Raw genomic sequence first — 27,380 nt, 5'->3', positions numbered from 1 at the left:
GCAAGTCACTTAACCCCCATTGTCCCTCAAAAAAACAACAACAACAAAAAGGAAGAAAAAAGAAAAAGAATGTGATAAGACCTTCTAAATTAACCCAGCATATGCTTTGATAATCAGTGGTTTTTAGGCAAAAATGGGAATAGACATGATTGGCAAAAATATGTTGGCAAATCTGGTTCAGGAGTTAGGAATAAGACCAACAAAAGACTTAGAGACTATATAAAACCCCCATGTATATACATATGGAATACTTTCTTAAGGAAAAGAATCAGAAGGTGCTAGATATGGCAAACAAAATAATATCACCAAAATTGAAAGTTAGATTTTAACAAACAGTAAAATATTCATTACTAATGTGGAAGTCGTTCCTGCATGAACCATCTTTGTAGTCCAACTAATTATTTGTTAGAAGAAAAATCAAAATTAATGCAAAGCTACAAGAAAGAAATGAGAAAAAGATATGATATGCAATTAAAATGCTTCCAAGTTGACCTACTTAAAGGAATTACTGATACCAAAAAAGGAAAATGGATTGAGAAAAAAGTCAAATACACTGATTATAATAGTTTCATAAAGAAGTTTAACCAATATAAATTAAATATTGTAATGAAGAGACCAAAAGAATCTAAAAACTACTGTAGTCCATAAGCATTCACCAAACAAGGAGATCTGACAGCCAAGGATGACACCAGTTTATAATGTAAACTTCTTTGTAAAATCTTGACGGAGAAAAATAGTGAAAGACAGAGCAATGTTACTTCAGAAGACAGCAAGAAGAAGGGGAAAAATAGTGTAAAGAAATCTTGCTAAGAAAACCAACAACATCTCAAGGACATTTAAAGATGTAATTGGAACTATAAAGATGGAGAAGATATGCAAAAACGTTCATAATGAACTTTTTATAGCAGGAAGAGCAGTGGAGCTACCTCTTTTGAATTCTAACATCATAATCCAAGAATTACTTAAGGAGAAAGTAGAAAATAAAGATGGGAAAAGCAACTATACTAGACTCAGTATACTCAGAGAAGTATTCTTATGTATTCCTGAGTACTGCCTCTGGATGCCTCTTTGAAGGTATTAAGGGATTGATTCTCAAGTTATCTGAAGGAAGATTCCAAAGGTGTGGGAAAAATTATAATAAAACAAGAGATCATCAATAACCACTAATCCATATGCCTACTTGTTCAACCTCTGATCATTTTTATCAGCCGAGACCTAAAACAAGAGTACACGTGTTTACCAAATATGTTCACCCTTTTTGAAGGGAAGATTCTATCATGGAGCAAATCTAAGTCAAAAAGTGATTCCCTATAAATTGTGAGGGTTTTTTTGATGGGGGTAGTAGTTAGGGCAGCTAGGTGGCACAGAGTGTGATCCTGGAGAAGTCACTTAACTTCTGTTTGCCTCAGTTTCCTGGGGTGGTAACAAAACCTACCTCCCAGGATTGTTGTGATTACCAAATGAGATAATTGTAAAACCCTTAGCACGATATTGGGTACATAGTAAAATGCTAGATAAATGTTAACTATTACTATTAGAAATTCTTGTTTGTAGATGATTTACTGATCGCAGCAAGCCCCAGGACATTTGGAAAAATTCCAAAATGAACCCCATAGTCACTAACAAATAAGTTATAATATTGTGCAACTTCACTGGGACAAAGCAAAAGAATTAAACATATTGACTTATGCAATAAACCTTATCACTTTTTACTTATGTAAAACAAATTTAACATGTAATATGTCCAGTTTTTGTGGTCACTTGATTTACACTTTAGCATTGAGTTCATAAGATTTTGACATTGTCCTTTAATTCTTCATCATGAAACCACATCTTTATCACAATGGACATTTGCCATACCTTTAACATATGGTCCATTTTTCCAAGTGACTTGACTGGAAGGTTTTCAATGGGATTTAAATCAGGTGAATTTCTAGGACATTTAAATACATCTCCTTCCATCTCTTAGATAAATTTCTTAACTTTTGGTGGCAGGCATGGTATAAGGTCATGATCATGTTGCAGTATTATGTCCCTATTTGGGAATTTGTATTTCAGTGTATTTATTAGAGTTCATCCCCCTCAGTGGGATAAGAATTCCAGACTCACTAAGAAAAAAAGCCCCCCCAAAATTTTTTGAGTAGATTTTTACAGCCTGATGACAGTACCTAGGTCCTATTGGCTTACTTGGGCTTCACACAACAGTTTTGATATTACCTTGAATGAAAAATGAACCTAATCAGTAAAAATTGTCTTTTCCAAAAATCCAGTCTTTGTATTATCTTGCCATGCATAAAAAGAGTTTTGTGAATTTTTGTTTTTTCCATAGCAACAATTAGTAGCATTTTTTTTAAAAAATAGTATTCTCATTGTTCTGCCAATTTTAGGAAACCTGTACCATACTATAGAGCAGAGGTGTCAAACTCTGGGCCAGAAAAGCCCCAAATCCTTGAAACAGATTAAAATGTGATTGGGAGATGTTTAACAAAATAAATAAAAATGCAATACAATATAGGTAATGCTGATTTATGGTTTTCTAACTTGAGATGTGGCCCATATTGAACATTTCTATTTGAGTTTCTCTTTATACAATTGAAGCAGAAAAATCAGGAACATCCCCTTCAGAAACCTGTTCCATTTAAAAGTCTTTGTTTTTCTGGGGATTCTGGATTCCTGGACATTAGACAGCAGCAGTTCATCAGTTCTTGACTTTTTGTTGTTGTTATTGTTTTCAACTATACTTTCCTTGGTACTTTAGTTTCGCTGATCTTGTTTCATTGTGGAATTGAATAATTCTGGAAACACTTGACTTTCCCAGACCAACAGCCTCTGTGGTATCTCTAACACACCGAAATGTGTTCTTTAAAAGTTTGAAAAAATTTTTACAAGTTGATTTGGAATAACTGCTATTGTTAAAAACAATAGAATTAAAAACACGACAGAGAGCAATGAAACACATTTGTATTGCGTGAAGTGTAGTGCCCAACTGACATATAACTACTGTCATCTCATCTGGTCCAGGTCAGGCATTCTGAGTAAACCAGTCAGTAGGAGCATAGACATGTGTGACCATTACTATCACAAAATAACCATATCCAAATCATCACTTATCCCAAATAATTGACACAAACTGTAGCTTTAAAAATATACTTTTTCACAAAGTAAAAATATTACCTGTTTTCAAATGACCAAGTTCTTCCTGAGTCACTAATGTTCATAACATTGTTTTCTTCAACAGATGGAAAATGGTTGATCATTATGTTAGCCGTGTCCGTGGAAATCTCCAAATGTTAGAACAGCTCGACCTGATTGGGAAAACCAGTGAAATGGCGAGGCTATTTGGGATTCAGTTCTTGCATGTTCTGACCAGGGGTTCACAGGTAAGATGAAAAAATGTCTCTAAACTTTTTAGACATGTATAATTCATTAAATGTTTTATTGCCTCTTCTTAGAAAAGTCAACAAGCATTTATTTTATTAAATCAATTGATTAAGCATTTATTAAGTGTCTACTATGTGTTAGATACTGTGCTCAGCTCATAAGAAATTTAATTAAGATGACTTGATTATTAACTTGTAAATGGATACAAGGAAGGTTTATACCAGAAATTTTTCATCTAGATTGATTTCCTGGTGAAACAAATTTAGTAACTTTATGTGCATCCAAAATCCTATACATGATTTTTATAGTTGCCATAGCTAATTATTTATGTGAATAGGGATTATGAATAAACCTTCATAGCTGCATGTGACTGAGCCACTGGTGGCCTGGAGGTACTCGAGCCAAAAGTGATAGAAAAATAGCAACATTATGAATTTTACTTTTTTTCCATTTATTCATTTTATAGTTTTGACACGGCATTAAATATCCTTTTTAAAAAATCCAAATAGCAAATTCCCTCCAAATTCCTTTAAAATAATGCCTCCAGGGAGCAGCTAGGTGGTGCAATGGATAAAGCACTGGCCCTGGATTCAGGAGGACCTGAGTTCAAATCTGGCCTTAGACACTTGACACTAGCTGTGTGACCCTGGGCAAGTCACTTAACCCTCATTACCCCGCAAATAAATGAAATGAAATGAAATGAAATAATGCCTCTAAACAAAATGTAGAGCAGCAGAACCCACAAAGGATGGGATGAAACAATTTTCTAGCCCAATACAACTTAGATGGTTGGCAGGAAAGGTTTGTTGCACTGGGGTAAGGGTAGAGCACAGTGCAATGCAGGCTGCACCAGCACAGACCAGGCCCTAAGAAACCAGCAGAAAAACTTGGGAGTAACTAAATCAGCTGTGGCAGAGGCTGCTTCTGGAGCTCTCAGCCCACACACAGATTGTAAGGGGGTCAGACAACTGGTCAGAAGGAGATTATAGTGGTCCCTTCCCTGGCACTGGTTGCATTGCCCATACTTGGATCTGAATCACAGTCCTAGGTGGTAGTTCCATGGCGAGAAGGAGCACTAGCACACCAGAGCTTGCTGCCACAGAGGAGCAGGAAAACTGGTCACAGTTACAAGACAGAAAAGAGTGCTTACAATCGCTCACAGACAACAGGACAGGCCAGGAAGATAGTAAACACACCTCTCCTAGATCATACCCCCTTGGAAGAACCAAAAAATGTATAGGTCTTCAGAATTATCTCTGAAAACAGCTGCACAAAAAACCTGAAGCTTGGGATAGTGTCCCCTCCACTCTAGAAACAGAGCACCACTTTAGTTAGCACAGAGTTAAAAGTCCAAAAATAGCCTGGAAAAATGAGCACACCATAGAAAAAAAATTCTTACTATAAAAAGTTACTGTGGTAACAAGGAGGATGAAAACACACACCCAGAAGAAGACAACAAAGTCAAAACTGCTACATCCAAAGCATCAAAGAAAAATATGACTTGGTCTCAGGCCATGGAAGGACTCAGAAAGTATTTTTAAAATCAAGAGAGGTAGAGGAAAAATTGGGAAGAAAAATGAGAGTGATACAAGGAAACCATGAAAAAAGTATCAACAGCTTAGTAAAGAAGATACACATAAACACACACACACACACACACACACACACACACACACACACACACACACACACACACATACTGAAGAAAATACACCTTGAAAAACCCAATAGGCCAAATGGTAAAAGAGGTGCAGAAATCCAATGAAAAGAATTCCTTGAAAAGCAGAATTGGACCAGTGGGAAAAAAAGAGGTACAAAAATTCACTGAAGGAAAAAAACTCTTTAAAAAGTAGAATTGACCAAATGGAAAAGGAAGTGCAAAAGCACACTGAAGAAAATAATTGCTTAAAAGTTAAAATTGGGTGAGTGGAAGCTAATGACTTTATGAGACATCAAGAAACAATAAGACAAAATCAAAAGAATGAAAAAATAGAAGAAAATGTGAAATATCTCATTGGAAAAACGACTGGCCTGGAAAATAGATCCAGGAGAGATCATTTTAAAATTATTGGATTACCTGAAAGCCATGATTGAAAAAAGCTCCTAGACATCATCTTTCAAGAAATTATAAAGGATGACTCACTTGATGTTCTAGAACCAGAGGATAAAATAGAAATCAAAAGAATCCACCAATCACCTCCTGAAAGAGTTACCAAAGTGAAAACTCACAGGAATATTATAGCCAAATTCCAGAACTCCCAGATCAAGGAGAAAATATTGCAAGCAGCCAGAAAAAAAAAAACAACAATTCAAAGTATCATGGAGCCATAGTCAGGATAATACAAAATTTAGCAGTTTTTTCATTAAAGGATTGGAGGGCTTGGAATGATATTCTGGAAGGCAAAGGAGCTAGGATTATAACCAAGAACCACCTACCCAGCAAAACTGGGTATAATCCTTTGCGGGGGGGGGGGGGGGGGGCCGGGATGGATATTTAATGAAATAGAAGACTTTCAAGCATTCCTGGTGAAAAGACCAGAGCTGAATAGAAATTTTGACTTTCAAATACAAAGTTCAAGCGAAGCATAAAAAAGTAAACAGAAAAGAGAAATCATAAGGGTTTCATTAAGATTAAACTGTTAGGGGCAGCTAGGTGATGCAGTGGATAGAGCACCAGCCCTGGATTCAGGAGGACCTGAGTTCAAATCCGGCCTCAGAAACTTGACACTTACTAGCTGTGTGACCGTGGGCAAGTCACTTAACCCCTATTGCCCTAAGAAAAAAAAAAAAGATTAAACTGTTTACATTCCTACATGGGAAGATGGTCTTTGTAATTCCTAAAAACTTTCTCGTTATTAGGGCAGTTAGGAATATACATAGAAGACACAGGTATGAGTTGAATATGATAGGATAATTATCTTAAAAAGCAAAATTAAGGGGTGAGAAAGAGGAATACAAGGGGAGAAGTAGAATGGGATAGATTATCTAACACAAAAGAGACATGAAAGAGTTTTTACAGTGGAAGGGAAGATGGGGGAAGTGGGGGCAGGGCAAGTGAACCTTACTTTCATAGGAATTGGCTCAGAGAGGGAATAACATGCACATACAGTTGGGTATAGAAATCTATCTCACCCTATAGGAAAGTAGGAGGGAAAGGGGATAAGAGAAGGCAGGGAGGGAGTGGTAGAAGGAAGGCAGATTGGGGTAGGTAAAAAACAGAAGCAAAACACTTTTGAGTATGGTAGGTTAAGGAAAGAGTAGGGTAAATGGGGGAAATAGAATGGGGGGAGAAAACAGTAATCATAAGTGTGAAAAGGTTTTTATACCAAGTTTCTCTCATAAAGACCCCATTTGTCAAATATATAGAGAATTCAGTCAAATGTATAGAAATAAGAACCATTCCTTAATTGACAAATGGTAAAAAGATATGAACAAGGGGTAGCTAGGTGGCGCAGTGGATAGAGCACTGGCCCTGGAGTCAGGAGTACCTGAGTTCAAATCTAGCTTCAAACACTTAACACTTACTAGCTGTGTGACCCTGGGCAAGTCACTTAACCCCAATTGCCTCACTTTAAAAAAAAACAAAAGATATGAACGGGAAGTTTCCAGACAAAATAAGGCTATCTATAATCATATGAAAAATAATCTAAATCACTATTCACTAAATAAATGCAAATTAAAACACAACCCTGTCCAAAAAGGAAATTAGTTTGGCATGATGTGTTATTAATGAAATCATATTGGCTTCAAGTGATTGATTCTTTATTTTCTATTATTAAGCCATCTGTTTAATAATTCTGCTGGGGATCATTATTAATCTTACCAGCTCACAGTTTCTAAAATCCATCTTTTTTGACCTTCTTTGAAAAATGAAAACATTTGACCATTTCTAGGCTTCTGGAACCTCTCCATTTCCCTTGATTTCTCAAAGATTAGTTGCCTAATCAGCTCTGTATTAAACATAGAAAACTATCAAAATATTTTCTACATCCACCCATTTATGTCACAAATACAGTCAGATTAGATCCTGCCCTATTAAAAAAAAAAATAGCAAGGGGCAGCTAGGTGGCGCAGTGGATAAAGCACCGGCCCTGGATTCAGGAGGACCTGAGTTCAAATTTGGTCTCAGACACTTGACACTTACTAGCTGTGTGACCCTGGGCAAGTCACTTAACCCTCATTGCCCTGCCAAAAAAAAAAAAAAAAAAGGCAGCTCTTAAAATATTTTTATAAGCCTGACCTCATGCTTTCCAATTTGCACAGATAGGTTTTGAAGATCTCTCTATATATACAATTTAAATTAGTAAATGTGTAAATATGAAGGTATGCAGTTGTATCATAAGCAAAAATCCCATAATCTCATTCTAATCTGAAGTATTCCTATTACCTCTAGGATGAAGCATAAGCTCTTCTGTTTAGCTTTTAAGTCCTATATTACCTGGCCCCCAAATTAGCTCTCATTGAATGTCATTGCCACACTCTGCTATTCAGACAAACTGGCTTTCTCTTACTCCTCATTCACAACACTACATCTCCCATCTCCCTGTACCTGTAATACATTCCCTCTTTTCACCTCCAAATTTCTCTCTTCTTTAAGGCATATATCAGGGACCTTTCACATAAAGCCTTTCCTGATCCTCCTCAACTTATGGTACCCTCCCTCCCAAACTACCTTATATTTAATGATTTTGTATATGTTTGTATTTTTTCATTTTATGCTTATACTGTGCGCTTTCTTCCTCCCACAGTACCGTGTGGAATCAATGATGCTGCGTATTGCTAAACCAATGAACTATATCCCTGTGACTCCCAGTGTTCAGCAGAGAGCCCAAATGAGAGCTCCACAGTGTGTTCCCCTAATAATGGAACCTGAATCTCGTTTCTACAGCAACTCCGTTCTTGTATTGGATTTCCAGTCCTTATATCCTTCCATTGTGATTGCATATAACTACTGTTTTTCCACCTGTCTTGGACATGTGGAAAACTTGGGAAAGTAAGTTTACTATACTCAAAATTATTTTCCACGTATCTAAAATTTGATAGATTTTTACTGAAAATTCCTCATACTTGAAGCTTTGACTGTCCTTTATGTACAAATTAGTAGATTATGCAGAGTCTAATCCATTTGTTTTGTCTGTTTTATTAACTGATGAGTTGAGTTCATCTTGTGTTTGACACGTTGGCTTTTTGACTAAGAACAAGCCACTTAACCTTTCAAAGACTTAGTTAGAGATGACTAATCAGTCTCCATCTATAGAGGGAATTTCCACATCAGGAATCCTCCAACTGATGAAGTCACAGTTTAGACTAAAATTAAAATGTCCAACAGGTCATATAAATCACTACTACATGATCATTTCAACTACACGGACTGGTATCTCTCAGGAAGGTAAACTGAAAATTTCACCCTCCATGTATAAGATTGCCTTTTTGAAAATAGGGTTTCTTTACTTTGTAAGACTTAAATCAAACTACCACAGAACATTTTGAGAACTTTGGTATTATTTGCTTTAAATGGAATATTATATTTTAATCATATATTTTCTTTTTAAATTTTTTTTTTTGGTGGGGCAGTGGGGGTTAAGTGACTTGCCCAGGGTCACACAGCTAGCAAGTGTCAAGTGTCTGAGGCCGGATTTGAACTCAGGTACTCCTGAATCCAGGGCCAGCGCTTTAACCACTGCGCCATCTAGCTGCCCCTCATATATTTTCTAAGAGTTAGAAAATTAATCTACAATACAATAGCTCTTTTAATTCACCTAAAACAAAATTTGTAATCTGAACAAATTGCACCATGTATATGGTATATGCCACACATCAATATATCCATAAATATTTCCTTCATTTTCCAAGCAGTAGTGTCTCTTTTAATAGTTCAGTTATTATGTATTTGTGAGGTATTGCTTTGTTATATAATGGTCTTTATCCTTTAAAAAAGCATATGTATGTGTGACCCTGGGCAAGTCACTTAACCCTCATTGCCCTGCAAAAAAAAAAAAAAGAAAGAAAAAGCATATGTGGAAGTAATGAAGTAAATTAAAAATTAAAGTTAAAAAATTTTTATGAAGTTTCTTTGAAAACACTAGAATAAGGCATTTGAGAAGTTGTATACAATCTTTTTTTTTTAGTAATTAATATGGAACAGTATAGTGTGTATTTCAGATTCTTTATATTAAATGAGTCTTAAAGATAATGATGTATAAAGAAAACACAATTTTATAGAGTTGAAATTGAACATTTCAAATGTTTGAACTTCAGTGTAGATTTTGCCCATTAATCCTAAATGTGGGTTATGAGAAATGTTTCGATTAATAAAGTTTAAATATTTGAAGCACTTGTTATTAATAGGTTTTTGATATGTACTGATAGGTAAAATGCATTCGTATTTTGATAGGATTGAAAAATATTTCCAGTTGTAGAATTAATAATGGAACTTTTAAATTCTCAGTTGTAATCGTGATACCAGTCCACTTGTTTTATGTTTTGATTTTTTTCCAGATTTGATGAATTTAAATTTGGCTGTACCTCTCTAAGAGTGCCTCCAGATTTACTTTACCAAATTAGGCATGATATCACAGTGTCACCAAATGGAGTGGCTTTCGTCAAGGTAATTTGGGCATGTAAATGAAATTATTTTCCATAACTAAATTGACATACAGCTAATGTACAGATATTGCTGAATTTTATGAAAAACAGAAACACTAGGCTTGACCTGAGTGTTATGTCTCAGCAAGGGCCAAGACAAGTCAGAGGTCTAAGACTCTCCTAACCTTAGCAGCAACTTTAAAATAGCCACCTAAAAAGGGCTTTTTCCCCCCTTATACTGTAACACTAAATTCCACATGTAACAGATTTTTTTGAAAGATAAATTTGTTCCTTCCAGTGGAAAGTAATAATTTATGGATTGAATTCTAAATTTATGTATCATTGCCCTTTACTGGAATACAGTGTATTTATACACATAGAAAGTGGTACTTTTTTTAAAAAGTAGTACTTGATGAGTTCTAAAAAATGAGCATAAGATTATTTAATGTCAATCCTACCACTACTTCTTTACTCTGATAATCTTTTTTTTTTATTCTGATAATCTTAATTAAAAATTATCTTGTAATAATTTGGTTTTTTATTTGTTGTAGACTTAAAAGTACAAATCACTCTTAGAATAGACATCTTTCCTCAAGAGATGGATAGAGATATAGTAAATAGAATGAGAGAGATTTGAGAAATGAAGCTAGTTCATGAGATCCTGAATCTCACTTGTGGGCCCCTTCAGTTCTGTTTCCCTGGTACAACAAAGTAAATAATTAGAGACTAGGGACCATTAGCCAATCCAAGCTTCGTTCCCCACTCATTAAATCATAAGGTTGGTTTTAAAACTGGGCTAGAGCCTTAGAAATCATCTGGCCCAGTTCTCTCCAATTCAGTTCAATTCAAAAAACATCAAGTGCCTACTTTCTGCAATGCATGGGTATAATTGAGGACTGTGAGGCCTCAAGAGGCCATGTGAGCACTTTGGGGTGAGCCAGGCCCAGAAGGGAGCTTCATTTGGCCATACAGTGAACTGATAGCGTCCTAACCTCAGTGATACACATTGAACATAACGAATTCTTATGTACTAAGAAATCCCTTACTGACATTTTTTTAGTACTGCAAGTTACCAAAAGAGTATATGGTGTGTTCTTTCCTAGGGACTTTCAAGGAGAGAATGGCCTGAATTGGTCTAAATGCCATCTACTTATAAGCAAAGAAGTAGATTCCTTTAAAAATCTCTCCTATTAGCATTTTGTTCTGTGCAGCCTTTCTTAAAATATCACATATTGCCTCTTTCTAACAGTATTTTTTTTTTAATTTGCACCTGTAATTTGACCCAGTGTAGACATTTTATTAAAAAGTGAAAAATGAGGAATTTTTGTAATTCTGGAACCATCTTCCTGTTCCTATGCCTTTAGTTTGAATGGTTAAAACTAACATGCATTACTTTGCACGTATCTCTTAAATCTCATCTTCACCATTAATATTGTTTTGTGTTTTTCATTCCTTCTGGAGTTTTCATAAATTCTCCCTAGTCTTGACTAATTCAAATGGTTTTTTGGCATCAGCAAATTTTGTCACCTCACTATTCATCCCCTCTTCCAGATTGCTAATAAATATAGGCCGGAGGGGATGGCTTAGTGATCTAAGCATCAGATTTGAAATACCTAGAGTCCCTGGAACTGCAGGTTTGAATGTCAGCAGAGTCAACCCAGCTCTTCATTCTTCCAAGGTAGATAAATGGCGTTCCATGCAGATCACTGTGTGGGATCATTAGAATGAGACCTTAAAAATTGAGGTTTGGCACAAGTGACATAGATCCTGTGTTGCTTTACAAAAGAGTGGGGGTTTTCCCAGAATTCTTGAATAAAACTACCCCTTGCCCTTGTTAAAATATATATAAACTATTGCACACTTGAAGCTACCTTCCATCCCCTTGGAGGCTGCTTCATTGTTTATACTATTATTAAGTACATTTTATGTATACTTGTAGACTCCTTTAAGGACAAAGTCCTCTTCAAAAAGAAATATAATGTAATTATTTTATATTGAACACTACTGGTCCTGCAGCCACTGTACTGTGGCCACATATTTCCAATTCAAGAGCATTGGCTATTTGTTATACTTTGTGTTTTCTATTTAATTATTTAAACCAGTGCAGTGTAAGGTATTTAATTTTTTTTCTTTTATGATAGCCTTCAGTCAGGAAAGGAGTACTGCCAAGAATGCTGGAAGAAATTTTAAAGACTAGGTTCATGGTGAAGCAGTCTATGAAAGCATACAAGCAGGACAGAGCTCTTTCACGAATGCTCAACGCACGTCAGCTTGGACTCAAACTTATAGCAAATGTCACATTTGGTTATACATCTGCTAACTATTCTGGGAGAATGCCATGCATTGAGGTAAGTGAGGCAGAAATGTAGCTGCATTTTCCAAGAAAATAGTCTATAAAGCAGCTTTTGTGGCTGAAACTGTTGTATCCACTATGATATACTATACATTTACATGATTTTTGTTTTGGAGGACATAGGGTTCTAAGAAAAGCCATAAGAGTAAGAAAAGATACCCATGTCATGGAAGCAGGAGGCTAAGACCCTTCCTCAGGGTGGCCTTAGACTACTTCTACAGTTTCCTGATTTTCTTCCTTGTTTTCGTCTTTTTGCAGTGTATCTGGGAACACTATGAGTGAGAGTTTGCCCAGTAGAAGCCAGGGTGGCAGGATCAACACCAAGGCAGCTGCCACTCTTTGATCCTGTTTCTGAATCATACTTAGACTTGGCAAAGACAATTGGCATGTTTCTGGTGGCTACAAATGTTTTTTAACACTATGTGTTGTCACTTATATCTTTAAAATCAAAGCATTATTAACATGTTTGATAGCTAGCTTCTCACCACATGTAAAGATTATCACTTTAAAAACCTATCAGTGGGGCAGCTAGGTAGCACAGTGGATAAAGCACTGGCCTTGGATTCAGGAGTACCTGAGTTCAAATCCAGCCTCAGACACTTGACAGTTACTAGCTGTGTGACCCTGGGCAAGTCACTTAACCCTCATTGCCCCTCCAAAAAAAACAAAACAAAAAAAACCTCAGTCTGGCTATTTGTACCGAACATTTTGCAGATATAAATTATAAACTGCATCAAGTAGCAAGTTCAAAGAACTTTCTACAAATCTAAATTCTGTTTAGGTTTACAAAAAAATTTTCAAAAGGATTTAAGAAATGAAAGTAATTACTATACGTGTTCTAAATGTCCACACCCATAAATCCCTACAAATTATGTAGTTATATTTAATGGCATTAAATAGCATCCTCAACTGGAATTCTTTTTCTGTCTTTGTTACTATATTTACTGTTTCTATCCTAAAATCAGTTTGAAAACAACCTTTAAAATATTATTCAAGATAGTAATTCTCAACCTCTGAAATCAATCTAATTTAAATTTTATGGTAAAAGGACAAAGGCTTTCTTTGTATGACTTTTGAAATAATGTGCAGAATTATATTGTAAAGTTTGGTTTATTTTTTTAAATAATTCCTTCCATTGAAAAGTGCAGAAGAAATGTGATGGTTTTTTTTAATGTAGAATATAATCAGGCAACTTTTCCTATATCTCAGGTTTAATGAGTGTTAGAACTGGAACAGGAAAATTGTATATTCTCCTTAATTTACTTATCATTGAAGCCTCATTATTGTGCTTTTAATTAGCATGTTTCCAAGGTACAATATCATTTTTTAATGTCATGCCCTGTCATAATCATTAAAGTTAACACTCATTAAGTACTAACAGTGTACCAGGATGCATATGTAGCATAGGCTGAACTAATAATCTGAATCCAATATTTCTTTCTACATTTTTCAGCATACTAAATTTGCATGATTATATTCCTTGTGAAAGATACTTCTTTTTTTTTTTTTTTTTAGTGAGGCAATTGGGGTTAAGTGACTTGCCTAGGGTCACACAGCTAGTAAGTGTTAAGTGTCTGAGGCCAGATTTGAACTCAGGTCCTCTTGAATCCAGGGCCGGTGCTCTATCCAAGATACTTCTAATATTAAAATGACTTCTAAAAAGTATATAAGTAACCAACTCCTATCACCTATTTTTCAATTTCAGCATTATCTTTATCTAGTATTAGTAGAAATTATCATGGAATACCAAGGAAAGTGATAATTTAGAAAATTCCCTATTGCATTTTGTGAAAAGAACAACAGATTATTCTAGCTATACCACTAAATCAGCCAGCCTTGTAACCTTTAAACAAGCCATTTTATCTCTCTTTCTTTATCTGTTAAATGAGAATTGAACTACTTAATCTCCAAGGTCGATTCCAACTCTTAGGATTCAATAAAAGTATTTCATGGAGAGTAGTGAAATCATATTCTCAAACATATTCAAGTGTCCTATAATTTCCCTAGGTTGTGGTGTAGAGAGATTCTGGTTTGAATAAAGTTATATCCTTTAATACATTGCTTTCTTCAAAAGTTCCTGTATGTTACATTCATTGTGCTATAATTAAATTTTACACTTTATGTTACAATTTTTTTTCTAATAGAACTATTCTAGAAGAATGCCCATCTAGCTAAATAGCAAGGTATTATTACATTAATTAAATATTATTACAGATAAGATTAAGTCATTGAGAATGATAAGGAAAGTTCATTCTTCCAAGTATTCTATGTTAAGAGAGGTATAAAGTACAAACTTTTATAATTGAAATTTACTGTGCTTTGAACCCCTTAGAAGAAAGAAACTGCATAAACATTATGCTTATTTATTGCTGATATCACCTGTTAACCTTTGATCCAATAAATCCACTGTTTTATTAATGTTAATTCTTTGGACCAGATTGTAGCAAAAAAATTAGCTCTTTGTGTTTAGGTGAAGAAATTAGGGTGCTTTTTTCAGGTTGCTAGGATATTGACATTGAGTCACTAGCACTGAAATCAGTTAATTTAGCACATCTCCAGTTGCGAAGCTTTTACTTCTTTTTGTATCCATCTGATTGATCATTTGCTTTGTCTCATTCCATACAAATGGCATAGGCTGGCCTAGCATAGGACTAAAAGCCAAGCATCCCAGCCCATCAGCCATTTGGGCCCCCACTTCGGGGCAGAGGAGTTCTACAGCCTGGTAGATTTTGGAAGAATGAGGAAGTAGAACATGAGAGGATGTCAATGGTTGAAAAGTTTGACTTAACCTCCTGGAGAGATTTAAGACAACTTCCTCCCCAAGCCATAGGGAAGACAATGCTTTTATAGGGAAACGTTACAGCTGTTGGGGAGTGGGAATGCTTGCCTAATTTGGGATTATTATCACCACCCAATCCTAGTCAGGTAATATCTTGTTAATTAACTGCTTTGCTTTTCCAAGGAAAGAGTATCCTCTAAATGACCCCAGCAAGTTGATCAACCATTCCTCTTCTCACGGGAAGAGCCTTCAACTGGGCCCAGACCTACCACTATAGCTGCAAAGAATTAATACAAAAATTTTCCAAGGGAAATTAATTTCTTATCCCATTACACACACACGCACACGCACAGTTTTATATAAAATTATAGTTAGAATATGAACAAAAGAGCATGTGTTTCGGGGGCAGCTAGGTGGTGCAGTGGATAAAGCATTGGCCCTGGATTCAGGAGGGCCTGAGTTCAAGTCTGGCCTCGGACACTTGACACTTACTAGCTGTGTGACCCTGGGCAAGTCACTTAACCCCCATTGCCCCACAAAAACAAAAGCAAACAAAAAAAGAGCATGTGTTTCTGTGTATGCATATATATCCCCAAGAACTGTCAGTACAATATGGATTTTACCTAAATTCTTAAGACTTAGCTGTTAACAGCGCTTTAGTAATAATAGCTATCCCATCTCCTGTTGTACTACAAGATGCTTTTTTTGTTTTTGAGAAAGGGAATCAAGAGCTATGATTCTATCAGGTGTGGGAAATTATCATGTGGAAAATCTCCACTTATGCAGATCATCAACTTATCTACAACACATTCTCAGAAAGTCATGCCTGAGGTACTAAGAAGTCAAGTGGCTTGACCATGGCACACTGCTGGTTTGTCAGGGGTAGGATTTGAATGAATCCAGACTTTCCTTACTCCTAGACCGTCCCTCTAGCCATACCCCCATGCTGCTAATTCAGCTTTTTTCATTACATAATGCTTCATAACTCATGAAGGCTGGGGCAGCTAGATGGCGCAGTGGATAGAACACCGGCCCTGGATTCAGGAGTACCTGAGTTCAAATGGGGCCTCAGACACTTTACACTTGCTAGCTGTGTGACCCTGGGCAAGTCACTTAACCCCAATTGCCTCACAAAAAAACCCCAGCAACTCATGAAGGCTAATTAATAAATTTAGGTAGATTTTCATCAATAAAAGTTGATATAAAAAGGAGTTTCTGTTGACAAGTAAGGATTTTTTTAAAACCACTGTTTCCTAAGTATTAAAACTAGTTAAGGTTTTATTATGTGTTCTTTTGTACTTTGCTGATATATCTTTCTGGTGAGCAATTCTTATGTTGGCTTCATCATCTAAATAGATTATTATCTCCTTGAGAACAGAGAGTGTGTGTAGTTTCTTTTGTATATCTGCCCAGAGCATTTAGTACAGTACTTTGTACACAGAAATTCATTAATTTTATGTTGATTGATTGAACTGACCATTAGTTAATTGAATTAAAGGTCTTTGAAAACTGATTTTATCCATTTGTTTTTCAGCCTGCTATATTTTAGCCTTTAGTTAGATGGTGATTTGTATCCCTTTTAGTAGTTTTTAAAAGATTCAAAAACAAATATTTGGTTTTTCTGTTTGCTCTCCAGCTATATATTTATCTTTGTTCTTCAATCCAGATTTTACTTACCTAACAGGTATATGATGTTAGTTCAAGACCGTGTAGTTATAAACTTGCTTATTGATTTTATTTTAGTGTTTGTTCCCTTTAGTCCACATCCTTTTCTTCGTCTTAGATTATAAGCATCTAGAGGGCGTTTTGGGCAGCAAGGTGGCACAGGGCCAGGAATCAGAAAGATTCATCTTCCTGAGTTCAAAATCTGACCTCAGACACTTATTAGCTGTGTGACCCTGGGCAAGTCATTTAACCCTCTTTGCCTCAGTTCCTTATTTGTGAAATGAACTGGAGAAGGAAATGACAAGCCACTCCAGTATCTTTGCCAAGAAAATCACAAATGGGGTCACAGAGTAGGATACAACTGAACAACAACAAAAGAGGGCATTTCATATAGTGCCTAGCACAGTGACAGATTTCAGTGCTTTAAAAGGTAGTGATAGGGGCAGCTAGATGGCGCAGTGGTAAAGCACCGGCCCTGGATTCAGGAGTACCTGAGTTCAAATCCAGCCTCAGACACTTGACACTTACTAGCTGTGTGACCCTGGGCAAGTCACTTAACCCTCATTGCCCTGCAAAAAAAAACAAAAAAACAAAACAAAACAAAATAGGTAGTGATAAAATGTCTTGTTTGTAAGATAGATGTTATATCATAGAGGTACATTAAAGATTATGCATATAAAGTAGACATTAAAAACAATAGGTAATAAGTACAGTAAGAGATAGATATTGTTCCTTATGAAATAAAATTCTATTCATTGATGAAATTGACATGTATTTTTCTTTTTTTAATCTAATTTTGTGCTGAATGAGGACAGTTTTTTGGTTTCATTTCTCAGCTTTCTTTAAAGCAATTAAATTTGCCTTGTGTTCAAAATGCCAATGACTTATACTAAAGTTATTTTAATAGCTTATCTCAATGTATTTTTACTTTCAGGTTGGTGATAGTATTGTTCACAAAGCTAGAGAAACCTTGGAACGAGCTATAAAACTGGTGAATGATACGAAGAAATGGGGTGCAAGAGTTGTATATGGTGATACTGACAGGTAATAATTTATTAAAATAAGTCTCTTAAAGTAGTCATCTGTTTGAAATTATTTAAAGGTAGGTCTTCCTGAAAGTAGGGACCTATCAAAGTCCCTTCCAGCCCTAATAATCCTGTGATAGGGATTGGTCCCTTTTATAATTTGTCAGGCATCATTTTATCATTTGTTAAAATAGGATTAATAGGACATGACTCATGACACGAAGTTAACCTACAAAGCTCAGTCCTGAGCCAGCTCCCACTCATATTTGGAGTCACTGAAAATTTTAAGCTGAGTAAGTGATAGCAAAGAGCCCTCTCTGCCTGTTGCTTATAGATGTGAGGAATGACACCAGGGTTCTCATCTAATTTTTCATCTGTAACCAGAACACATTTTTATGCCAGTTTCAAAGTAATGTGAAGATACAGTAAATCAGTAAGAAAAACCATAAATCCCAGTACATACCATGTTTATTCATGTAATAGTCACACTTTTTATGTTGTTTTTATTAGTCCAGAATAACACAATCATTTTGAAAATACAGTTACAATAGGAGTAATATGCTACCCCAGAGGATGAGATCATCTAGAGGGTAATTGCAAAGGATTGTTGTCCTGCCAAACTCAAGACACAGCTTGCTTGCTGGGCCTTATCTCTGGAAATGGAATCTAAATTTTTCTTTGTCAGTACATATTATGTGCAAGGCTGATGCTAAGTATTGGGAATACACAAAAATGAAACTGGTCCAAAAGAAATAGACACTCTGCTAGTGAGATAAGCACACTTTTTAGACGTGCCAATAGTGCAGAAATAAGGAATTCTGCACCTAAAACAAGCATTGCAAACCACACCCAGAACAAGGAGCACAAAAGGCACCCTTAATTGAGGTATACAGCGGGGCATAGCCATCTCCTCACACACACAGATTACCCAAGGAATACATTATTGTATTTTTATGTATGTTGTAAAATATTTCCCAATGATATTTTGATCTGTTTGGGGCCAACCTTGTGGGCCCTTGGATGTTTGATACTTCTAATCTAGACTTTTGCAGAAGTCCAGTAGTAAGGGAGAATCCACAGTAAGGCATGTTGTTCCATTTTCAGATAACTCTAATTGTTAGATAACTCTAGGAGAACGAGATATAGCCCTGTTTCCCTCCCATCTTTCCCACCATATCCTCTCTTCTCCAGGCTACATATCCCCAGTTCCTTCACACCCTGTCTTTGTCTGTGTGTAATTTAAGATTCTAAAAGTGGATTCTAATCTGTTCCCCCAGTTTTGGGGGAAACTGACTAAAATCACTGATAAAACAAGTTTAGGTTTTTAAGGGTTTATTGGAAAATAGAAAGAAAAAGATTGAGAACAGAATTCCAACAGCCTGGCATTCCTATCTTTCCTCAAATTTCCTGTGAAGTCCTCTGCCACCACCACCGCCATCAAGTCAGGAACCCAAAAGAGAGAGAGCTCTCCGCGCAGGCTCCCTTTCTTCCTTCCTGTCTCCTCCCAGACCATAGGAGGCTCCTCGAGTTGATTGGCTGGTAGCCTTGATAGACAGCCCCCATGAGCAAACGTCATTTCCTGACGCCAAGGAAAAGCCACAATGCCTCTGAGGCATTTTCCTCATGGTGGAGCTTTCCCACAGCAAGTCTCCAGTAGGTGGCATCATTCCAATCATTACATCTGGTATGGTACTAAGACCTTTTACCACCCTACTTGCCTTTTGCTTTTCTTCCTCAACCTGTCAGTATCATTCTTCACATGTGGTACCCAAAACTGAAGACAGCATCCCAGAAGTGAGCTGACCAGGGCACAGTGCATCCCACAGGGGCGAGACTAATACTTCTCCCTCTGTAGGCCCTCTGTTTCTGGTTTTTGCTATCTAAGTTCTCGTTAGTTTTTTGTTTGTTTGTTTTGTCTCCTGTCATCACACTAATAGCTCATGGAGCTTATTTTCAACCACTAAAATCTCTACATCTTTTTTAGATGAACTGATGATTACTTGTGCCATCCTCACCATCTTGTACTTTTGAAGTGGATTTTTTGACCTTACATAATACTTTATATCAGAGGTTCTTAGTCTCCTTGGGAATCTGTGGATAGACTTCAGTGAATTCATGAACTTGGTTTTTGATGTTTTAATATTTTTATAACTATTTCCATAACAATTGTTTTCCTTTGTAATCTCATGTATTGTGTTTTATTAATTTAAAAACATTATTCTGAGGTGTCTGTAGGCTTCACCAGACTGCCTAATGGAACCAGGACATAAAAAATTTAAGAACCCCAGTTTTACATTCATCTCTGTTAAATTTTGCTTTATTTCGTTTGGTTCAACGTTCTGGCCGGTGAAAATATTTTGCATCTTGACTCTGTTGTGCGCTCAGTAGCTCTCCCTCCCACACTGTGTCATTTTCAGACTGGAAGGGAATAGCAGCACAGTGCAATGACAAGAACACCATGTTTGGAATCAGAAACTGTCTTTGGAGCTGATTTGTGACATTTACTTACTTGTGACCTTGAGCAAGTCATTTATAGCCTCTCTGAACTTCATTTTCCAGTTCTGCAAAAATGAAAGGATTTGGACTTAATTCCCAAAATTTCCTTCAGCTCAAAATCTATAATAACATCATCTTTTATATTTGTCATTGATAAAAAGGTTAAACATAACAAGACCAAACACATATCCCTACACCACTCCCCTACAGACTTCCATCCAAGTTGATTATCAAACCACTATTCACTATTTTTTGGATCAGCCATTCAACCAAGTTTCAAAATGACCTATTTTATTTAGGCCAGATTTTGTTTAGCCCAAATTTGTTTAGCCTGAATTCAAGTTGAAACTGGAAATGGGCTGTATATTAACATCATCTGTGTTCTATTGTATTTTTATGTATTTTGTTAAATATTTCCCAATTATATTCCAATCTGTGTGGGGCCACATGTTTGACATCTTTTCCCCAAAATAACCCGAGAAACTTTATCAAATACTTTGTTAAATAATCTCAGTAAACTTTATCTAGAACGTTATCCAGATCTGCCAGTTTTAGAAATCCTGTCAAAAAAGGAAATGAGGTTAGTCTGACATGACTTGTGGATGAAATTTTGCTGGCTCTTTGTAATAACCACTTCTATTTCTAGGTATTCTCTAGTCAGCCCTTCATAATAACAGTTTAAAATTTTGTCAGAATTTGAAGTTAAAATCGCTGACATATAGTTTGCAGACTTTACTCAGTTTCCCTTTTTGTAAATCAGGAAAATATTTTTCTTCTCCAGTCCTACAATACCCTTCCCTTTCTCTACTGTCAGGGATCACTCATGGTCATTTGTCAGTCACACTGTTCTTTCAGTACTCTTGTGGGGTCTAGTTTATCTTGGCCTTGCATTATGAACTTATTGAGGCCAGCTAAGTGCTTTCTTACTATCTCCCTACTTGGGTATCCTTTTGGCTATTTTTCTTCTGTCCCTTCCAGCTCAATAATCATCATCCTTGGCAGAGAAAATAAAAGTAAAATAAAAGCTAAGCAGCTATACCTCAACCCCATATCATTATCCCATTCGACTCCCATCATCACCCCCTGACAAAAAAAAGTTCTTGCATTACTTAATATGCATGTCACTGGGGGGCAGCTAGGTGGCGCAGTGGATAAAGCACCGGCCCTGGATTCAGGAGGACCTGAATTCAAATCCAGCCTCAGACACTTGACACTTACTAGCTGTGTGACCCTGGGCAAGTCACTTAACCCCCACTGCCCCACCAAAAAATAAAAATATGCATGTCACTTTTTTCAGCATACAATGCCCAATTTTCATATTTATCCTATATACTACTCACTTCTGCTTTTTATCTTCAGCATGCCTTTTAAAACCATAAGCTAGGGGCAGCTAGGTGGCGCAGTAGATAGAGCACCGGCCCTGGATTCAGGAGGACCTGAGTTCAAATCTGGCCTCAGACACTTTACACACTTACTAGCTGTGTGACCCTGGGCAAGTCACTTAACCCCAATTGCCTCACCAAAAAAACCCAACAAAACCATAAGCTAGTTAATGTGTTCCCATTGCATCCACATTAGTGTCTTTAAACATCTCTCCTTTTCCTCTTATTCAAATTATTTCTCTTTCTGTCTTCAGAATTTTATTCTTGGGAATAAAACTTTAAGTAATTAGAGCCTACTCACCCTTTTTCTTTAGTAATCTGTTCCAAATCAAAAGTACAATCGAAGCTGTACCTGACTTTTCCTTTCTTGTTACAAATTCTTAAATGCAGCAGTCATTTTCTACCCCAGTTTTCATTATTTCTATTCCAACAACCAAAACATGCTTATCAGTCAGAATCAGGTCTACAATTGAAAGATATTGATTTCTTCTATCACCTTATTATAGGGAAGGAATAAGTATTAAGCACCTACTATATAGCAAGTGCTATGAGACTCACTTTACAAATATTATCTCATTTGATCCTCACAACAACCCTGAGAGGTAGATGCTGTTATTATCCTCATTTTATTTGAAGAAACTGAGGCAGACAAAGGCTAAGTGACTTGCCCAGTATCACACAGTAAGTGTCTGAGGTGCAATCTGAACTCATGTCTTCCTACTTCAAGCCTAGTACTCTCCACTGTACCACCTTTTTACCACCAGCCTCCCTCCATGCCAAAAGGCATATTTCCCAAACTCATCTATTTTTTCATTCTGTTTAGCTGGCCTGCAGAATTTTAAAATAACTATCACTTCAGTTACTCCTTAGATTAAACTTCACTCAAATGCTTTCCACTATGCTTTCTCCCTTTGGTTCCTGGGATTCTTCAGAAACCAAATGTATATCTTAATATACAGTGCTAGCCTACTTTCCCATTCCCTTTTTACCTAGTCTGTTTCCTTCAAATAAGGTATCTTTCCTAACTATATTCTAGTGATGGGTCCCATTAAGTCTCAGTCAGACCTGTGCTCTGGCTCACCTTGCTTATTAGCCACACTTTATTTCTCTTCTTCCTACATCATAGCCACTCTCTACAATATCTAGCTTGGTAAGTATATGTAAACCGTTTTTTCCTTCTCACTGTCTTACCACAACCTGAGACATGTATTCAATACAATAACTCCAGGCCCAGTATAATAATTTGAATAGTCCTTTGAAATTTATTGTAATAGGAATTAATTTGTAATTGCAAATTAAAATGTGTGTGTTCTGTGTTCATCACCATTGTGACCTCAATCCTTAAGACATCTTAGAACTTAAGACAGTTCTACAAACTTTTTTAATAAATAAAAGTATTTTATTATTTTCTAGTTACATATAAGGATAGTTTTCAACGTTTGTTTTCATAGAATTTTTAGTTCCAAATTTTTCTCCCATCCTCCCTACCCTCCCTCCTCCACAAGATGGAAAACAGTCTTATACAGGTTATATATATATATATATATATATATATATATATATACATAATCACATTAAACATATTTCTGCATTAGTCATCTCGTGAAAGAAGAATCAGAGCACAAGGGGAAAGCCTCCAAAAAGAAGGGAAAAAACAGCCCAAAAGTATAAATCTGCATTCATAATCCACAGTTCTTTTTTCTGGATATTGAGAACATTTTCTATCATGAGTTCTTTGAAACTCTTTTGGATCATTGCACTGCTGAGAAGAGCCAAGTCTGTCACCATTGTTCATCACACAATGTTGCTGTTACTGTATACAATGTTCTCCTGGTTCTGCTCCTCTCAGTCAGCATCAGTTCATATAAGTCCTTCCAGGTTTCTCTGAACTCCTCCTGCTCATCATTTCTTACAGCACAATAGTATTCCATTACATTCATATACCACAACTTGTTTAGCCATTCCCCAATTGATGGGCATTCCCTCGATTTCCAATTCTTTGCCAACACAAAGAGAGCTGCTATAAATATTTTTGTACATGTGGGTCCTTTTCCCTCTTCTATGATCTCTTTGGGATACAGACCTAGCAGTGGTACCACTGAGTCAATGTGTATGAATAGTTCCATAGCCCTTTGGACATAGTTCCAAATTACTCTCCAGAATGGTTGGATCAGTTCACAGCTCCACCAACAATGCATTAGTGTTCCAATTTTTCCACAGCTTCTCCAACATTTATTATTTTCCTTTTTTGTTATATTAGGCAATCTGATAGGTGTGAGGTGGTACCTCAGAGTTGTTTTAATTTAGAGAATTTTTTTCATATGGCAATAGATAGCTTTGATTTCTTCATCAGAGAACTGCCTGTTCATATCCTTTGACCATTTCTCAAACTTTTTTTTTTTTTAAGTGAGGCAGTTGGGGCTAAGTGACTTGCCCAGGGTCACACAGCTAGTAAGTGTTAAGTGTCTGAGGCCAGATTTGAAGTCAGGTCCTCCTGAATCCAGGGCCAGTGCTCTATCCACAGCGTCACCTAGCTGCCCCCAAACTTTTAATATTCACAATAGAAAAGTGACCATCTTGAACCAAAAATGCAAAAATTAGTAAAGAAAAGGCTTGTGCAGTAGAACAAAGATATCAGTAACAGTAAAAGAAAGATAAATAACATTTTTAGATTTTCTCTTTTCCTAAATCAATTAACTTTATTCTGTTCCATAATCACAGACATAGGCTGTTTATCACAGGAGATACTGGGAAAAAATATTTGGCCCCATACAAATTCACCCTGACTAGATAAATAGCTTAGGTGCTAATAATCAACTAATATATATATATATATATATATATATATATATATATATATATATATATATATATATATATATATGATAACACAGTATTAAATAGTAGTAGCAGGAACAAAAAAGAGTTTTTAGTTGGAAGGTACCTTAAGAGTTGCATTACTTCAACCCTAGCATTTTATAGCTAAGGAAGATGAAACTCAGAAAGAAGACATGAATTGCCCAGGATCACATACCTGCTTACTGATGACTGAGACGAGTCCTCAGGGCTCTTAATTCTAAGTACAGGCCTCTTTTCAAAGGTACCGAGATACCAGTCACTTACATTGCTGCCATTTACTCTGGCCCAAGTATTAAAGAGCCAAGAGACTAGTAATTTGGTCAAATGAGAAGAGAGTATGTCCCTTCACATCAAAAAATTCCCTGCTTTCATCATTGCTTCTGAGCCCTCTTCTAGTAGTTTCTCTGAGCATCAATTTAGCATCATTGAGAATGGGTAGGTAAGTGGGACAGGATAGAGCACACTAAGCCATCCCCATGTGCACATTTCAGAGGGGGCAGCAGTGGCCTTAGCCCCAGGACAGCAACCTGAAATGCCCCCCAAAGAGGTAGCTCTGAGGGGTTGCTTCAGAATGTAGGCACAGTGCCATTGTCTTTGGTAGCGATGACCAAGACAAGTGGGAAAGATGAAAGGCAGCCAGACGGAATTGAGAGACAGGACATCTCACAACATTAAACAGCTGAAAAGGCTAAACCAGATCATCTTTTTATTCAGCTACAATGACAAATTCTATAAGGACATGCTGGAAGCTGATGAAGTAGCAAAACTTGCTTTTTGTTTTTTCCATTATCAATAGCATTTTATTTTTTTTCCAATTACATTTTGAGTTCCAAATTTTTTTCCCTCCCACCCTCCCCAAGACAGAAAGAAATCTGATGTGGGTTATATATGTACAATCATGAGGGCAGCTAGGTAATGCAGTGGATAAAGCACTGGCCCTGGATTCAGGAGGACCTGATTTCAAATCCGGCCTCAGACACTTGACACTTACTAGCTGTGTGACCCTGGGCAAGTCACTTAACCCTCATTACCCAGGAAAAAAAGTGATTACTGTAACCTGTGTCACTGAGTAGCTGCCTCACTATGAGCAACTATAAATATAGATTATATAAGAGGAAAGAAAAAACTCAGAGTCTATAGGCAGCCTATTGCAGGGAAGGACACACTATTGGGCGGGGCGGGGTTCTCCACATTAGCAGAAGGTTTAATCTAAAAGCTCTCATACTAGAAATTTTTAAGAGAATAATGTGAAAGGCAGTGATAGTCATGAAACTGATACCAAGCTTACCCATTTAGGAAGAGGGAAATTTGAAAGAGAAAAGAAAATGAAGAATGTTCCTTGTGTCTCATGGTAGTAAGATCCTGAAATACAGTGTCCTGAAATACTATTTTGGTATGTAGTAAAATGTTATTACCTTTGGTGTTTTGGGAAAGAAAGAATTCCATTAATTGGAAGACCACAAGAAAAACCATCTATTAGAGCTTTAGCAATTAGAAGCTTACTTAGGATCATAATAAACAAAGGTTTCCGGGGGGAAAGAAAAAAAAATCTATTCAAATAACATTTATACTGATATAAGTCTTCCGTGAGAAAAGTTGTTCTCAAGCTTTTGCCAGAAGCTTGGTCACCAGTTGAAACAATTAAAAATGTTAAGACTAGAACTAAAATAAACAGAAATATCATGAAACTGGTGCAAAGCAGGGAGAAAGAAAAGCTCCTTCATTTTGGGTAAGGGAATAACTTAAAAAATACTTAAGTGACTAAATATACTTGATGCAGTTAAGGATTTAACATGACGTTGTTGCATCAGAAATAAACTTGTGATGTTTTGTTCTAACTAAAAAAAAAAAAGGAAGAAGAATGAGTTGTCAGATTAATTCATCACTTTAGAGCTATTCAAGTGATAGGTTGGTTTCCTATAATGAGGTGCACAGAAAACTTGGAAAATGAGATGCTTAGAAATCTTCAGCCCTCCAGAAGACAACTCAGCTTTAGGTTAGATAAAGCTCATCATTTCAAACTCCATTCTCTATGATTAATGAAGTACAGAATTCCATTTCCAAGGCCCTAAAAGTGAAATCAGATCCTGACATCCCATTTTTTAGTATCCCTCCCAACCAATGCTTAACTAATAGGCAGCAGCCATCTACTTCATTTAGCCATGAAAAGAGTTTGTCAGAGTCAAAGAAGGGGCTTCATCACCTCCCTAAATCTTTGAAACCAACAAAAAGCTATTTGGCTTCTGGTATTATAACACTTTGATTAATGTGAGAGGTTTATCTCTCAAACATTAAACAACTAACCCTGAAGCTTCATTTTAAATGCTATCTGTTCCTACTGCCCTCACCTTGACAGAGTACTTGGCAATTTTTCTTTGATACAATCCAATTAATTATGCAGTAGAATTTTACCCTTGAGTTTATCACACACTTCCCAGGTCCACATCATGCACTATAAATATATGATAAAGAAAAGCAAAATTCACTTCTATTTCTTTTTTTCTTTTCTTTTTTCTTTTTTTTTGGGGGGGGGGGTGGGTGATGCAGGGCAATGAGGGTTAAGTGACTTGCCCAGGGTCACATAGCTAGTAAGTGTCAAGTGTCTGAGGCAGGATTTGAACTCAGGTCCTCCTGAATCCAGGACCCATGCTTTATCCAATGCACCACCTAGCTGCCCCCCACTTCTATTTCTAATGGACTGCAGTCCACCAAAACTGGCCATTCTGATTTTCTATTAGTAGTTTTTAATCCATGATCTTGGCCTCATGCCTTTCTTTTCTCCCTAGTCATTTTTATACTGCATACTTAGTTATCTTTATAATTCTTGACTGTATATCCAAAACCTTAACTTTGTA

At 36.4% G+C, this 27,380-nt stretch overlaps 1 protein-coding gene across 1 annotated transcript in view; it reads left to right on the top strand.

The window, feature by feature from the left end:
* Positions 1 to 27,380, top strand: part of REV3L (REV3 like, DNA directed polymerase zeta catalytic subunit) — a 259,154-nt gene that overhangs the window by 197,616 nt on the left and 34,158 nt on the right. Inside the window, 5 exon segments of the mRNA XM_044003468.1 lie at positions 3,239 to 3,380; positions 8,130 to 8,374; positions 9,880 to 9,988; positions 12,108 to 12,314; positions 17,698 to 17,807. Coding sequence (XP_043859403.1) covers positions 3,239 to 3,380; positions 8,130 to 8,374; positions 9,880 to 9,988; positions 12,108 to 12,314; positions 17,698 to 17,807 — 813 coding nt within the window.

The sequence above is a fragment of the Dromiciops gliroides genome, chromosome 4 (assembly GCF_019393635.1).
Source record: "Dromiciops gliroides isolate mDroGli1 chromosome 4, mDroGli1.pri, whole genome shotgun sequence".
Lineage (NCBI taxonomy): Eukaryota > Metazoa > Chordata > Mammalia > Microbiotheria > Microbiotheriidae > Dromiciops > Dromiciops gliroides.
The sequence above is the reverse complement of the archived record's forward strand: the minus strand, read 5'-3'. Positions and strand labels throughout refer to the sequence as shown.